Here is a 17,197-nt window from a genome sequence, read left to right as displayed (position 1 = left end):
CCATCCGTCATCCCAGGAATGTCACCTGGAACTCACAAGCCGCCACCTCACAGGTTCCCAGCACCTGACCTTCCAGCAATATATAGAAACATACAGAGAAAATAGAAGCAGGAGTAGACCATTCAGCCCTTTGAGCATCCAACATTCTTGTAAGGGCCCCCTTGATGTATCAGGAACTAGTTTCTTTGCTGCCAACCTCCTGGCTTGACTGTCAGCAACTGCTCTGCAGCCATTTAAATGCAGCACCCCCTTGATTGAAGTGTTCTGATTATCCCTGGGGTAGGTAAATCAGACGCTTCGTAGCTTAGGCGCAGTGTTTTTTCTGTCAGGGAAATTTTTTTCAGAGTGCCTAAACATTGCGATCCAGATCATGCCGACGGAGCTGGCAAGAATCGCACTGTTTTTCTTGCCAAAAATGACACTTTGCCATTTATTGCGAAAACACCGCCCATGGTGTCATCTTAAAATGACTGTGTACTGGGAGGTCTTCTTTGAACATTTGGTGTATCCCTTTGCTGACATGCCTGTACAAGAGAACTGTGGATTTTTGTGAAAATCCACTGCATAGTCTGTTTTGATTATAATTCCCTGCAAATTTGGGATTGTGTACGGCAGATGTGAACAGGCTTCGATCACTATGTCTAAAAATCCTTTAAATAGGTGCAACCTGTGTATGTTATAACAATATTTTAAGACTTTATTTCTACAAAAGGAGATTGATTATTTTCAGCCTTTATTGGGCTATGCATAATAAAGCCATTCCCACAACAGACTGATGTATGCAAAGTTCAGGAGCGGACTTCCCCTCTTCAGTGTGAGAGTTGGGATGAGGCCTTGGTTCAGGATCCAGCTCCATTGCAATGCTCCCGGCAGGATGCCTGCCAACAAATGGAACATGCCAGTGCTATGGCAGAGAATCCCCGTGGAAGCACCTAAAGATCTCAAATAACCTAGTTAGGTCTCTACAGTCGACTGGAGAAAGGGAAGGGTCTCTACAAGGCCTTATCCTGCCATTGAGCAATGCTAGGGCCCTTACTGTGACTGTCCATATTGTGGACCAGGAAAGCAGGGATAACTGGTGTGGCAAGCAGAATATTCCTTAGTGGGACCTAGCTGCCTGGTGCCATTTGCATGTCATGAATGGGGAACAAGTAGGGCGTGGTGTGTAATTCCACTCAAGGCGGAGTGACAATTTCACTCAGTTCCCACCACAATACCACTCGATTTGTTTAGCAGTTTGGAAGTCCCAGTAAAATTACCTTCATTGTGTATTGAGAACAGCTAAAGCACCAGAATTTACCTGGGCTGACTGATTGTTATTTTCTAATTTTTCATACCTCCTATTATGATAAAGAACTCATTACATTGTTAACAAAGAGTCATCCAGACTCTATAGCTCCCTTCTCTCCCATGGCTTCTGTCAGACCCGCTGAGATTGTCCAGCATTTCCTGTTTTCGTTTCAGATCCCAGCATCCGCAAGAATTTCCTTTTATTTCGTTATATTTTTGCGGATCACAGTCTTATTGGTCCAGTAATTCTGTCCATGTGCAATGCACCAGTTATCAGGAAACATAATCTGGGAAGAGGGCTTCAATTTTATCTGTTGAGGACAGGCAGAGTGACAGCAAGTCACAAGGTCATGGTGATTCAGAGGTGATTAATTCTTGTTTGTCTCCAAGCTCACACAGATTCTGTTTGGTCTTCTCCATTGCGAAATAGGTACAATTTTAAAAGGTTTGGCCCAATCAGAGTTGGAACATGTGTCCAACGCTGATCATACAGAAAACTATCCGCTTACCTGCAGACATTGAAAAGGATCCGTCTTCTGATCGATGATGCACAAGAACTCCCTCAGCACAGGGAATCCTCACAGAGAGAACCAAAGAGAATTAGTGCAGCGGCTATGCCCCCTTTATACTGCACCAGCTTCCATAAGGCAAATCTAAATGTCCAGTGTGAATATTAGTGAATAGGTGATGGATAATGAGTGAATGAGTAGGGTGGGAATATGGGTAACCTAATCGCGTAGGGCAGCAGATGGGTGAGGTAGTAGGGTGGCAGGTGGATGGGAGTGCAGTCAGGTTGGGTCGAGAGGGGTTGTCAAGTTGGGGGCTTGTTAGGTCGGGGCGGGGGAGTCAGGAGTCAGGGCGGTAGGGGAGGAATCAAAGGGTGTAGTCGGGTCATTGGGCTAGTTAGGCCAGATCTGGAGCGGGGAGTCAGGGATTTATGGAGTCAGGGAAATTAGTCAGGCTGGGTGAAGGATCCGGGGGGCAGTTGTAGTTACTCATTTTCTGTCTAACGTTTGTTGGATAACTATTCAGATACGTACGTTGGAACTGTCTGAAGTGTCCGATTCTTTCCTCAGAGTTGGGAACTTTTTTGGAGGAATTGCCCATCAGAAGTCCAAACTTCCCAGGCAATTCCTATGCAGTCATTGTCTCAGGGCTTTCACTAAGTTCCAATGAGCATCTTTGGTTGCACGTCTGCTTTCTGACGATCTGGAGACCAGAAGATCTGGGCAATATTTCCACTAGTCAGATCAAAATTAATAATCAGCCAACTTGGAATTGCTCCAAGCCTCCTACTTATACCAGTTTCTACTTGATCCAAAAATCTTTGCCTGATACTATAATTTGCTGGCAATGTTTGTGCTTGTGTTTAACAAAACTCTCACCCAAATTTTGAGTCAATTTTTCAAAGTCTCATTTGGCAAATGCACTGCATCATGACATTGAACTACATTGACTGAGAAAAACCCATTTTACATCCAGGTCAAACTGTGTTAGCCAATCTGCACCCAGACATCAGTGTCACTGATCGAGGGAGAAATTAGTCTTGCTTTTTATTCCTCAGATCTAACCAGTGTCCCCCCTGCCCTCCATACAAAAGGCATGGTAAAGCTCAAGTACCATTAAGTCTCATTCAGAAAGATTGGCCTAGGGCAGCTGATGGAATGGTGTCCCAGCCTGAGTAGCCACTTTCGGGAGAGTGAAGTTATTTGGAAGAGAAGCTGGAGATGAATATTGAGCCACAATTTCTTCTGCTGACACCACAGCTCTCAGAGCTTCCTGTTGAGTCTGATGGTTGACTGGAATCTTCTCATTGGCTGTTTTCTATAATCGTGCATTACACCAAGATCTTTTATTAGTTAAGCAGTCAGCATTTTTGTTCTGTCAACATTGAGGATGCTCCCTTGGTAGTGGTTAGAATCTTTGAACTGAAACATGCAATTTCAGTGAACTGGTTAAACCAATCGCGTGATTTTGAAAACAAGTATCTGCTCAATGTGTGGGCAGTATCAGTTTGGTTGCCCTTGTTGGCCATCCCCGTTTGCTCTCCCAAACATATTATGGGTAGATCAAGGCACACTTTAAGAAAGAAAATAGAGTTAGGGCAGCAGGGTGGCACAGTGGTTAGCTGCCTCACGGCGCCGAGGCCCCAGGTTTAATTCCGACCTTGGGGCACTGCCTGTGTGGAGTTTGCACATTCTCCCTGTGTTTGCGTGGGTTTGGCCCCACAACCCCAAGATTCTGGGCAGCAGGGTAGCATGGTGGTTAGCATAAATGCTTCACAGCTCCAGGGTCCCAGGTTCGATTCCCGGCTGGGTCACTGTCTGTGTGGAGTCTGCACGTCCTCCCCCTGTGTACGTGGGTTTCCTCCGGGTGCTCCGGTTTCCTCCCACAGTCCAAAGATGTGTGGGTTAGGTGGATTGGCCATGCTAAATTGCCCGTAGTGTCCTAATAAAAGTAAGGTTAAGGGGGGGGGGGGTTGTTGGGTTACGGGTATAGGGTGGATACGTGGGTTTGAGTAGGGTGATCATGGCTCGGCACAACATTGAGGGCCGAAGGGCCTGTTCTGTGCTGTACTGTTCTATGTTCTATATGCAGGGTAAGTGGATTGGCCATGCTAAATTGCTCCTTAATTGGAAAAAATTAATTGGGTACTCTAAATTTATAATTTAAAAAAAAGAAACAAAATAGAGGAACAAAAACTTGCAAACCCTAGAAACAGAAAGCTCTAAAGAGGAAGAACAATGGGTCTCCAGGTTACACACATATGTTTTCGTACTGTTTGTACAAGCAGAGATATGAGCGCACTCAGAAATATGAAACCAAGAACAAGTTCTGTGACATTCCTTTCCTTCATAGATTTAACTAAAGAATCCCTGATTCTGAAATATCTGAAACATTGAACCAATATCGAGCCATCAATGACACGATAGATTTGAAACAGGGCTAGCATTTAACTGAAAATGTCAGTACCCTGCAAGTGCCCAAGAACTACTGTCTCTTAAATGAAATGGTACCTTTAGTACAGAAAGAAAATCCCACAGTGCTTCCTTGGAATATAATCAAAAGCCAACTTGCGCGACGGACCTTTTCAATCTCAAAAGTGTCATACTGTGTACCACATAATGTCCCTTGTTATCACGAGTATATCATTGTGCTTGCACAAACTGACCACTGGATTCCGAGAGGTTGCTAAAATAATTCCAGAAACAATTTTTAATGTGAGAGTTTGACCACAGAGATTTACATAAACGTGATTAAATTTAACCATTAAATTGCCTTTCATGTATTTTAGTTCCTTCATTAGCTTTTACTTGAAAGCCTGGATTTGGTTATGACATTTGGTCTAGAGCTGTAACTTGGGAGAGTCAAAGATGTTGTCTACATATTTTGTTGCGCTTGAATTTCTAGATGCATCCATGCCAGTCAACTGTATTCATGGAATATTATTCATTTAACTCCAAACACCTGCTGCTCTATAGCTTTTGTTTCATGGAGGAATGCATGACTTCACATGGGAATTTATTATATTTACACATAGAATCCATAGAATCCCTACAGTGCGGAATGAGGCCATTTGGCCCATTGTGTCTGCAACGACACTCCAAAAGAGCACCCTATATAGGCCCATGCCCACACCCTATCCCCATAACTCCACCTAACCTTTGGACACGCAGGGACAATTTAGCATGTCCAATCCACCTTACCTGCACATCTTTGGACTGTGGGAGGAAACTGAAACACTCAGAGGAAACCCACGCAGGAACAGGGAGTGAACCAGGGTCCCTGGCACTGTAGGCAGTTGTGCTAACCACTGTGCCACCATGCCATGGAACATGCTAATGCAATTATTCTCCTTCACACATACTTGGTAATAACACTCATCTAAATGCCAGAGGAGATTGATCAGTTCCATATTAAGTTTCAGTGTCATGGAGAACCAGGCTGGTTTCCTCAGGTCATTGAATTCTTACCATAAGTTATACAAATTCAAGATTTCTTAGTTGCATCTAATGCATCTCCATAAACTCTGTACCTTCAAGATATTGATTTCTTGACCCCCTCCAACACTCTTTACAATATGATTAAGTCTATGCTTTGCCTCATGTTACTATAATTGCTCAATATGTTTCTCAGCTTCACACACTTTCTGAAGGAAAAAAGGGAATTTAAAATTTTTTTTTAAATGTAGTTGTAAATTTTTTAAGTTAAAAGCTTATTCAGATGTATTGGTTTTTTTGTACTCAAATAACATTAATAAATAAATCATATCCAGAGACACAATTTTGCTTTTCTCAGTGGATTCAAATAAAGCTGCCAAAGGGACATAATAAACACCATCATATGTGAAAATTTCTAACCACAGCTCTCAACCTCAAATAAAAGAAAGATGAAAAAAATTACAAGTTATGTTTATTTGAACAAAGCTTCTGAATTTTTTCCTTCAGTTTCTCTTCAATTTCTAGACGTTTAAAAGCAGTGAGGGAACATGTTGGATTCTGCAATGAGTGACGAACCAACAATCATGATTACTCTGACAAGTAAAGAAGAATCTTTCAAATAGTGATGGCAATACGATGGAATTAGACACTAGGTTTGAAAGTGAGAAGCAATAGTCACAAACCAAGTTCACAAATTAAAGCAAACTTTGAAGGCATGTGAAATAATTTATCCACAGTAGTGGGTTGAACTATCAGCGGCATCAGCAGCGATGGTTCAATTCCCGTAACGGCTGAGGTTATTCATGAAGGCCCCACCTTCTCAACCTCGCTTGAGGCATGGTGACCCTCAGATTAAATAATAATAAATGCTTGTCACAAGTAGGCTTCAATGAAGTTACTGTAAAAAGCCCCTAGTCGCCACATTCCGCGCCTCTTCGGGGAGGTCGGTATGGGAATTGTACCCGCGTTGCTGGCCTTGTTCTGCATTACAAGCTGGCTGTTTAGCCCTCTGTGCTAAACCAGCCCCTAATGATCGCCAGTCAGCTCTCAAAAGGGGAGAACAGCCTATGGTCTTCTGTGACTGGCAACACTTTATTCAAAAATAGTATCCAGAATGACACAAAAGCAGTACAAAATAAAATTTCCACTGGTGAATTGTCCAATATATATCCTGCTTTGGGATTAAGGTACCTCCAAAATGACAGTTTACAGCAGAAAAACTGTATTAAATCAATGCTCCTTTGGAGAACTCAGTAATTCAACACAAGCCAGGTTGATCAGCGTTCCAGAACACTGACTCAAAGGGACCAGATTTATTCCCTCTCAACTCAGAATCACCATGAAAGCAATAACCTAATGGGTCAGGTGGTCCTCACACAAGTTCACAAGTGCTCTGTGCTGGTAGCAAAGGGTTTTTATCTGGTTAAACACAAACAGTTATTTCTGTACATGCTTAGGATCCATAAGCATGCGCTATTGCCAACTTGCACTAAGCTCCCTGGACCTGTGCAATGGACCAGTGAAAGTAAGCTGTGTTCCTAACGATAGAGAGCGTGCAGTTCATAATCAAATAAACAAAAATCTGCTGTGTGGATATCACTGTAACCTGAGCCGAAGATCTTTAAAATATATGAGGCTATGGGTTTTGCAAAACCCTTTAGTGAAAAGGCAATGGGCCGGCTGAGGGAAGAAGATTGAGGGCATGGGGACTTCTGCTCAGCATTATGGTCTCCCCAAACAAAAACTGCAGGGATGTAATCATTTGAAGATTCTGGGTTCCTGTCCAAAGCATCTTGGATACTCAACGCTGCTGCAAATGATTTTGGGGTAGGGAGCCCAGGTCATTATTCAGCTAAACATATAAATTTTAAATATGTCCTCCTCATTGTGGTTGGGTTTTCCATGGGGAGGGCAGTGTTTTATATAAATATAAATCCCCACAAGGAATGACAGGCCAGCAGTAAGATCACTCTGGATCTGAAAAACGCCCTGACCAAATTTATGGAGTTCAGAGATCACACATCAGAACTCATTCCGTGTGTTCTACTTGGACTAATCGGCAATCTGGGAGGCATGAAGCCCTCACCCCACCAAGCCATGGCTATAATGGCAGCCAGCTGAGGAAACAGCAGCCCCCTACCTTGGCTGCAGTCTGTGGGGCTATACTGCAACCCACCTGTAGTAACACCAAAATTCTGATACATGCCCCAATCTAGTAACATTTTTACATGTAAGAGATAATCAACTGACCACAAAAACGTCTACAAATGAAGTAGGTTTATTACAAGATGCTGCTGCGCATGAAGAACACAATAATAATTTTTAAACTTTTAGTTAGTGCATTAGATTACATTTTGACCCACATAATCACCCAAAGATCACCTATTAACACAGCACTAGAAGCAGCTGTCATCTGATCGACTTTACAAATGCCTAAAAAAAAATCAGAAAAACACTTCAGTCACAGGTCGGCGTTTCAGAACAATCTCTTCTTGCTCCTCTTCCTCTTCATTCAGTGAAGTGAAGTTCATGCGCATTTTAGTTCTTTTCTTGTGTCCAGTTGGAGCAGTAAAGAACTTACTTAGATTACTTGTTTTTTTCAATGATTTGGAAAACTCCTGGAAGCTCATGTCATCAGAGAATGCACCCAGAAGAGTGTTAGTGCTGCTCAGGATGGAAGATGCCACCTTTGACCCCCTTTTGTGAGGAATTGATTCAGTGTTGAAAGTCTCTGGGTCCCCTAGCAACTGCCTCACTTTGAAGGAATTATCCTTGTTTAGATAATGATATGGCCTCTTGCCACTATAATCCCTTAGAGTTGTTTTTGCTCCATATGTTTGCACCAGCTCAGCAATGATAGTCTCTTTGCCATGTATTGCAGCAATGTGCAAGGGAGTATAACCACCATATGCTTTGGAGTTGACATCCATCTTGATGCCATTTAGCTCAGCTGTGTTAATGATCCAACACATAATCTCACTGTTGCCAGACTTTGCTGCCCAGTGGATGACGGTGAAGCCAGACATGAAATCCTTCTTCTCGGCCAAATAACTGTCGCTCAACATCAGTCCCGACACTTGCGTCCAGTGGCCCAAGGCTGTTTTCACAATCCACTCGTGCTCAATAGGATCCAGAGGGACCTGGTCAGAGATACGAGCATCTTCGGCCAATTTCAAAAATCGAGAAACTCTCTTTAAATTAGGGGAGCTGGTTGGTTGATTCTCTGATGGTTGGCTCCTTTTCATTTTAGACGTCTTTGGGACATCTTGGTCATCTGAAACTATTGGGCACACATTCTTGATCGGAACGACATCTTCCAAACCTTTCTCCCCTGTATCTGGATGGTTGCTGTGACACATACCATATCTCCTGGAATCTGGAGGCAAGCGAAGGGGGTACATATATGGCTTGGGTTTTTGGGTTGGCGTAGTTGTTGGAAACTTTGGAGTGTTGATATCGCCATCACTGGACTTGGCCTCAAAGTTTCCGATCTTTTGTTCAAAACTTAGATTGCTGTCGTCCGTGGGGGAAGGGGAAAGAGAAGCCAGATGCTCACGTTGAGGAACAATGTCTGTGGCAACCTCACCATCAGCGCTGCCTGGAGCTGGTCCAGATGAGTCAAGACAGGCAGAGGTTGGAGCACCCTCACCAAATAGGCCCTCGTCAACAGGGACTTGTGGCTCCAAGGGGAGATTGTCCATGACCTGTTCAAGGCTACCACTCTTGGCAGGGTACAGACCGTGAAGTTCAGTCAACCTCTCCCACCCCTGCGCCTCTGAGGGGGGCCGTTTGGTAGGAGGGGGGTCATCCTCGGCTCCTCTCTGCTTTTCCAGAGGAGCTGGTAAGCCGCCCAGGGCTCTGACCTGAACGGGTGTCAGTGCAGAAGGGGCAGAATTCCTCCGAGCCCCCGGCTCAGGAAAGCCCCCCCTGGCCTGGCCAGCTTCCACCAAGTTGCCCAAACTCTCCACCTTCCCCAGCGCCGCGACCTTCCCTTCCTCTTTCTGCCGCCCTGCAGCCGGGGGGGAGGCGGTTGGCTGAGCGCTCACCAGGTGCTGCAGTTTTCTCTTCAACACCACAAACTTGACTCCTTCCTCTTCGCGCACCACGGCCGCGTTATTAATGAACCTTTTGAAGAGCTCCCGGGCTTCCCGCTTTCGCCCTTCATCGTTATGTGCCAACTCACTCCTGAAGTTCTGCAGTAGTTCCGAGTTCTTGACTTTGCCTCCAGCTTCCACTAGAAACTGAATCACAACCTCTTGGCTCAGAATTGGCTCCATTTGCCCTTCACCTGGACTGGGGGGAGGGGTGAAAAATTCCCAGTTACTCGGCTGCTCCCCACTTCTCTGTCATGTAAAAGGATTGTACTGCCCTGCTGACCAAAGCTACCATGAGACTGAGTTCATCGACACTGATCTTCCCTCCCTAGACCCCTGTCTTTCCTGCAGTACCTGTAATTTCCGGAACTGGACCTCATTTGTCAGAGAGTGATTATGACACATTACGTGCCAGTGGGAACCAAAGGGAGGAGACTTGCTTTGGAATAGGGCTCTGGGACTTGTAGTCCTGAAACGTTTAATTAAACAGAATAGGTGCGTTTCAAAACTTGTGATTGTTGTTGCCCCAATAACATTGTCGTCGTCGCCCCCCCCCCCCCCCCCCACTTTTACTAATAATTATTAGGGGGGAAACTGAATAGGCAATGGCAACAAAATTAAAACATAAAGGGTTGGACCTTTGCAGATGACTCTCTGGTTAACCCATGAAGGAAAACTCCAGATCATGTCAGTTCATTGCAAGATGAACGTCTGGAATTACAAAAGATAGCAGGGACCCACTGAAGGATGTGTGTGCACCACCATCAAAAGGGATCCACACCAACAGTTCTGCAATCAAACTTGTCAATAGGTAGATGCACAACCAGGCCTGTGGGTTCATCTTCAAAACAATCTTCAGAGGGGTTCACGTGATGTGAGTGCGGCAGTGGCTGTGTTTTCGCAAGCTCGGGCTCTACTCTTCGTTTAATCTTCTATTTTATCCTAAAGCACATTCAAGTATTATTTTTGGGGGGGGGGGGGGGGGGAGGAGGGGGGATATATGTCTTGCACTATGTCCCTGGATGATCCTGGTTGGAGTTTGGTGATGAGGAGGAGAGATAAATCAAAGATAATCCTCGCTTGATTGAGGCAGTCAGAGGTGGCTGGGGTGGGGCTCAGCTTGCAGTGATGGTTTCGCTGGTGAGCGGGCCTACATCTCGGTGGTACTGATGGCACCAGGATGATGGCTGCAATTGAGAATAAGGTTCCGGATGAGGATCTTGGATCCATGGTTCAGGTTTTTGGTGCTCATTTTGATGAACTGCAAGGTTTCCTTGAGTGAATGGCGGAAGTGCAGAAGAGAATCCTGGTGTTTGAAAGAGCAATTTCCCTGGTTGGGGCCCGCCTTTGGTCCTTAGAAACCCTGCTGCAAGGTGGGTCGTCTATCCTGACCAAGCCGGGAGTAGAGGCCGGACAGGGAGTGCTCATGAGCCCGGTCTCTTGCAAGAAGTGGGGGGCGAGTTTCCAACTGAGTTTGAAAATTGGCTGTCATGCTTTAGCAATCTTGATTTGGAGGTGCCTAACATCAGGTTTGACGGAGCACATTGTACCTGGTCTTCAAGCCGTGAGGTTGGTTGTGGTCCCTGACCACTGGTCTTATATTATCGTGTTCTCGATGCTCATCATGAGGGGTTGGAGGTGGCTGGTCATGTTGAGGCATCCCCCCTGATTGGGTCCAAGGTTTCTAGTTGCCTGGGCGTCAGGGCAACGGATTGGTGGTTCAACGATCCTGTCATGGCTTTGGTCTTTCCGAGCATCATTGATATTATCCTGCATTTCATCAATAATCCTGAACTTTACTCTCTTCAGATTATGCTGTTGGTTTCTTGTTGCCTTTTCTCCTAGCAAGGGTGTGCGATGTGTGAACTCGAGGGTGAGAGTTGTCTGTTTTAGAAAATGATATGTGACTGTGAAGTTTTGCTCCTTTTTTTATGTGCTGCAATCCTTGCCATTGTGCGAAGGGAGTGCATTTTAGACACCCCTTATCTCGTTTATAGGGAAGCTGAGCGGAGCCACGGTGGAGTGATGGGTGGTTGCTTGGTGTGGTGGTGGGGTTAGATAAGTCCCCACTTGGATTGAGAAAAGCCCGCAGTTAGAGCTAATTGCATCAGGTTTATATTTTGCATTTTGTTACTTTGAATTTTTAGAATCTGTGTTTATCTCCTTCAAAGTCCCATCCAGATCGTTCATCCTGGAGAGGATTGGGTTCCTTCTGGTTCTTCCTTGTGGTTGGTGTTTTTAGAGCTATTAGAGTAGGAGGAAATGAGTGGTGATGCATGCCGGGGTGTGGTCGATTAATCCATATTAAAATTATTGAAGTAAGAGTCTGTATGTTATGCTTCTACGCTGCTGGAACCTTTCTTTGGAGTAGTTTGCTGGAAGGAGTTAGGAGTTCTCCTCCAAGCGGTCTTATATAGTGGTTTCCTGAGCATCCTTCTCATTGTGGTTGGGTTTTCCATGGGGAGGGCAGTGTTTTTGTCTCTGTTGAGGCAGCAATGCTTCATCCCCTAGTATCTTTCTTGCAATGGCATAAAAAACGATGACTAATGTTCCTGAATTAATTTAAGCATTCCTCCCTTAGGGAGGTTCTTGTTCTCTTAATCTGGGTGAGCAGTGTGCCTTTATAAATTTTGTTCAGTGCTTTCCGGAGGATTGACCCTATTGTTCTGGGGAGGGAGGGGAGAATCGGCCCCTACCAAAGACGCCTAATTGTTGGATGCCTTGACGATTCTTCTGCTATTCAGTGGTGGGTCTTCCAGGTTGAGGCTGGTGTGATTTTGCTAGTATCAGTTGGGTTGGTGCACTGTCCTGGATATGGTCGGTGAGGTGCAGGGCCGGCAGGGTGGTAGGTCTTGGTGTGTGTTGGATGTCCTAGGGGCACAGACAGCTGTATGTTAGAGAATGTTGGACTAGACTAGGTCTTATGCTGTGGTTGATGTGGTGATTGTAGATCTGAGGAGATGCAATACAACTGAGCAAGCACTAGAGGGAGCACGGGAGAGCTATAAATACACAGGAACAGGAAGTGAGGACACACTTCACAGAAGGCAGAACTGGGAGCAGGACACAGACACACAGGCAGGCAGCATTTGAGGTAGCCGTAAGTTAAGCTCTGAAGACAGAACGAATTCACAATAAAGCATCTTCTCCAACTTTGAGACTACGAGCTTTATTAAGACACAAGGAACAACACATGGTACCAGCAGTGGCTTCAGACGCTTACTACAAGACAACTCAGCTGCAGACACAGAAAGACCAAAATGGCAAGAAAAACTCCTACTGGACATTCGACTTGGGAAGACATCGTTTATTTGAGGATGTGGCTTGGAACCCCACCTCAGCTGGACATGACAGGCAATGTAAGAAATGTCTGGAAAATGTTTAAACAAATGTTCAATTTTTATATCATAGCTAATGATGTAGCAGCAGCCTCAGACGAAATTAAAATAGCAATGCTCATCGCAGGACATGAAGATAGGAAAGTATATAATGGATTTAAATACTCAAAAGATGAAGACAGCAACAACTTACTAATAATACTAAAAAAAATTTGAAGAGTACTGTATGGAATTTGAACAGCACGGTATGCTCAGAGGCCAAACTGCACAGAGACTGAGTGATGCAAAACTCAAACTATCAAAATCAGAACAGAAAGGGTTCAGTCAAGAAATCGCGAGTGAAAAGTACAGATCAAAAAGAAGAAATAACTTGAATTTTACACAAAGCCAAAACACTGAAATCCAGTCCAGATCGAAAGGAAAAGGTAACTTACAACTTTCAGAAAGGAAAAACGCTGAAATCTGCGATAAAATGGCATCGGAGCACATATTACAGTGTCTGGCAGACAAAGAACTAAAATCTGCGTCTGCGCATGGGCAGGAAACAGAAGCCGCGCATGCGCAGTTTAAAAAAGTTTGTGTTGCTGATCGTTATGCGCATGCGCGGTGGACACAAAACCTCACAGTAAAGGAAGGTCGATTTGCGCATGCGCAATTGATTCCTACGCATGACGTCACAAGCGTCATGACATCTGAGCATCCGGACCACGCCTACTTAAAAGGGAAATGCCCGAAAATTGAAACCAAGATACTTAAAGCTGTAAAACCAAATTTTCTTGCCTCAGAACACAGAAAAACGCCTGAACTTAAACCAGCAGTTGAAAATAACTCTCACAACATCCTGGAAAAAGCAGTCTGCACCACCCAAAGTGAAGAGAACAAAAAGAAATCCGAAACAAAAAAAGATGATTTGTTTTTCGAAGAATACTACTCAGACATGGCTGAGTTATTCGGATATGCAAAAAAATGATGAAGACAACGATACCAAATCCGAAGCAAAAAGAGATGATTTGGTTTTCGAAGAATACCACTCAGACATGGCTGAGTTATTCGGATATGCTGATCACAGCATCAGCGACACGGTCGCAAAGCTCAACACGAATCTACTCATGGTAGATGAATCCAACACCATGGTGCCATGGCAGATCGTCGATACATTGGATGACAGCAATACCCAAGACGAAGGCAATGCCACACAGAGAGCACAGAAAGACTCCACAGAGAGAGCGATGACAGGCTCCACAGTGAGAGTGATGAAAGACTCCAAAAGGGAAACAAGCAAACACTCCCTGGCGAATACCATGCATGAACAAGACCATGAAGGTAAACCCGCCGTATCTGAGCAACTGCAAGCAGACTATGACAGTCTACAAAGCTCACATAATCAAGAAGAAGACAATGTACATCTACCCACTGCATGCGAAAACAGTGACAAGGTGATCACACTCGACATACAGGAGGTACAGGATCACAGCGAGACTGATAGTTCTCAGCTTGTCTGTACAGAAGCACAGAGTAGGGCCACCCAAGAGTCCAGAGAGACCACGCCAATAGAAACCATGCAGATTTTGAATTCAGAAGAGGAGCACCAAGAGTCCAGAGAGACCACGCCAATAGAAACCATCCAGATTTTTGCTCCAGAAGAGGAGCACCAAGAGTCCAGTGAGACCACGCCAATAGAAACCATGCAGATTTTGACTCCAGAAGAGGAGCGCCAAGAGTCCAGAGAGACCACGTCAATTGAAATCAGGAAGATTTTGACTCCGGAAGAGGAGCACCAAGAGTCCAGAGAGACCGCGTCAAATGAAATCGTGAAGAATTTGACTCCAGAAGAGGAGTACCAAGAAAACAAAGACGACAAATCAAATCCACCACAAATGACTGATGTCACCAGCATCAATGCAACATCAGATCATTCTCACCATTCTCGAGACGAAACGTTCAATGTAACAGATTCCACAAAGGACACTCGCACCAATAAGTGTGACAATGGCTCAAATTATCCACACGGGACACTCATTGAGCATAACAAGAAAAACAAAAGCCACAAGAAGCACAGCAGAAACGAGAACAACAACAGCAAGAACAAAAGCAACATGAAGCACGATAAGAACAACAAAAATCACAAGAAGCACTGCAGAAACAAGAACAAGCACAACGACAAAAACTACAAGAAGAACAACAAAACCAACAAGAAGCGTAACAAAGATAGCGACAACAACAAAGACAGAAACGACTAAAACAGCAACAAGAACAGCAACGAAAACAACAAAGACAGGAACGACACAAACAACAGCAATGAAACAACGACTTGTACAAAATGGTACAACTCTGCACATGAAGGACAATGCCACAGCACACTGCAAAACAATGACAAGACTACAAACATGCCTTGGGATGACAACGAATCACACAAAATCGCATCTGCTCCAGAACAAGCAAGCACACCAGCTTTCAAGGCAGATGACATACTAAATCGATACCACAAGCACAGAAAAAAGTACATGTCAGTCATCATCAGTGGTTCGACCATGCAAAAACTATGGGATGACGTATTGGTTACTTAAAATAACAAGAATACCGACAACATTCACAACGGAGTTGCAATATCAATATCACCACGTCAACAACAACAACAAAAGAAAAAACTCAGTGAACAAATTCATCAAGTTTGGACTCATAAATGTTTTTATTAAGATTGGACTCATAAATATAAATTGGCTTTGTAAAATATGCAATAGCACCATCTCTTGTATAGATACACATACCGTAAGTAATCTAACTGTTTTGTACAATTTTCTTTAACGATGTACAGAAAATATGTTAAAAAAAGGGGGGGATGTGGTGATTGTAGATCTGAGGAGATGCAATACAACTGAGCAAGCACTAGAGGGAGCACGGGGGAGCTATAAATACACAGGGACAGGAAGTGAGGACACACTTCACGGAAGGCAGAACTGGGAGCAGGACACAGACACACAGGCAGGCAGCATTTGAGGTAGCCGTAAGTTAAACTCTGAAGACAGAACAAATTCACAATAAAGCATCTTCTCCAACTTTGAGACTACGAGCTTTATTAAGACACAAGGAACAACACAGTTTATACCCTGTGGCCCCAATTTACTTGGGATGTCCCTTCTCGAAGGGCCTTATTAGGGACGTCTTGAGAGACTGTTTTCTTGTTGTGCTTGAATATCTTTGGTTTACTGACTCCTATGTGCACGAGGGCCTAGGGTTGAGCCAGTTCCTGTACTATGGTTGATATTCTGTTTCCCCCATTATGGCTGGGACGCTCCCATGTCTGAATGAGCAGCTTTTTCTCCTCTTCATAAGTTGGTGAGGGCATGCGCTGGAGGAATACAGATCCTTGGTTGTGTCCTAGTGTTCCTTTATCCTGTGACCTTCCGCTCCTGGTAGTTCTCCCATTGTTTTGTATCCTGTCTCAATCGGGTTATTGGAAGGCGCTGACATTGCTGACCATAATCTGAATTTATGTTCAAATATGTGAAATGATGATGGTTCTGTACTGGGCCTAAAGTTATAGTTATGTTTTGTTGTGTGGCATATGTGTAACATTCTCTTGGAACTTGATTAATAAAGGGATCAGGGGTTATGGAGAGAAGGCAGGAGAATGGGGATGAGAAACATATCAGACATGATTGAATGGCGGAGCAGAATCGGTGGGCTAAATGGCCTAATTCTGCTCCTATGTCTTATGGTCTAGAACTGGGGTTCTCACATATTTTCTTTGTATTTTTCCATTTTTGTCATGGTGGGCCTAAAGAATCCATGATTGGCTCCCACAGGGGTATAGATAGGTCTGGTATCTGAGGGCAGGAGGTTACAGTGTTTCATTGGTGCCTCTGGTGCTGCTGGAGTTAGGCAGACATGTGCTGGTGCGTACCAAAACATGGCATGAAATATGTATCCTGAACTCTCGTTGTTATTTCAAGAAATCACTGCGTGGAAGGATGCGTACTATTTTACCATGTTTACATGGCCTTATCCTCCTTGTTCTCTGATGTTGTATATAGAGCAGTGTTCTTCAAACTTTTTTTCTGCGGATCCATTTTTACCAACCGGCCAACCTTCGGAACACAACCCGGCCAACCTTCGCGACCCACACCGACTGACCTACGCGACCCACTATTTTCTCTTACCTTGTTTGCTGCTGACAAAAATGAAGGAAATGGTTTTGGGTCCCTTTGGCCCTCATACATGATCCTCCAATGGGACCTGTTGGATGAATGTGAAGCCTTCCTGTGTTGGGAAGTATGGAGCCTCCATCTGTCCAAAGTTCTGAATTTTTTTCCTGTAAAATATTATCAAATAAACCCCCCCTGAACTTGTAAAAAAAAAAATCAATAAAATGAGTAAAATAAATGAAAAAAATGAATAAAACCCCCCCCCGAACTTGTAAAAAAAAAAGAATAAAATGAATAAAATAAAATGAATAAACCCCCCCCTCTGGAACTTGTAAAAAAAATAAAATGAATAAAATAAATGAAAAAAATAAAAATTAAATGAATAAAAT

General features: G+C 44.1%; 1 protein-coding gene across 1 annotated transcript; it reads right to left on the bottom strand.

Moving 5' to 3' along the window:
- Positions 1-7,493: 7,493 nt before the first annotated feature.
- Positions 7,494-9,710, bottom strand: sowahab (sosondowah ankyrin repeat domain family member Ab). The gene has a single exon (XM_038796022.1). The coding sequence runs from the start codon at positions 9,506-9,508 to the stop codon at positions 7,676-7,678; it is 1,833 nt and encodes a 610-aa protein (XP_038651950.1). The 5' UTR covers positions 9,509-9,710; the 3' UTR covers positions 7,494-7,675.
- Positions 9,711-17,197: the final 7,487 nt, after the last annotated feature.

Source organism: Scyliorhinus canicula, chromosome 4 (genome assembly GCF_902713615.1).
Source record: "Scyliorhinus canicula chromosome 4, sScyCan1.1, whole genome shotgun sequence".
NCBI lineage: Eukaryota > Metazoa > Chordata > Chondrichthyes > Carcharhiniformes > Scyliorhinidae > Scyliorhinus > Scyliorhinus canicula.
The sequence above is the reverse complement of the archived record's forward strand: the minus strand, read 5'-3'. Positions and strand labels throughout refer to the sequence as shown.

Bases quoted from the DNA above. Each gene is read 5' to 3' on its own strand.
- sowahab (XM_038796022.1), bottom strand. From the start codon at position 9,508: ATGGAGCCAATTCTGAGCCAAGAGGTTGTGATTCAGTTTCTAGTGGAA.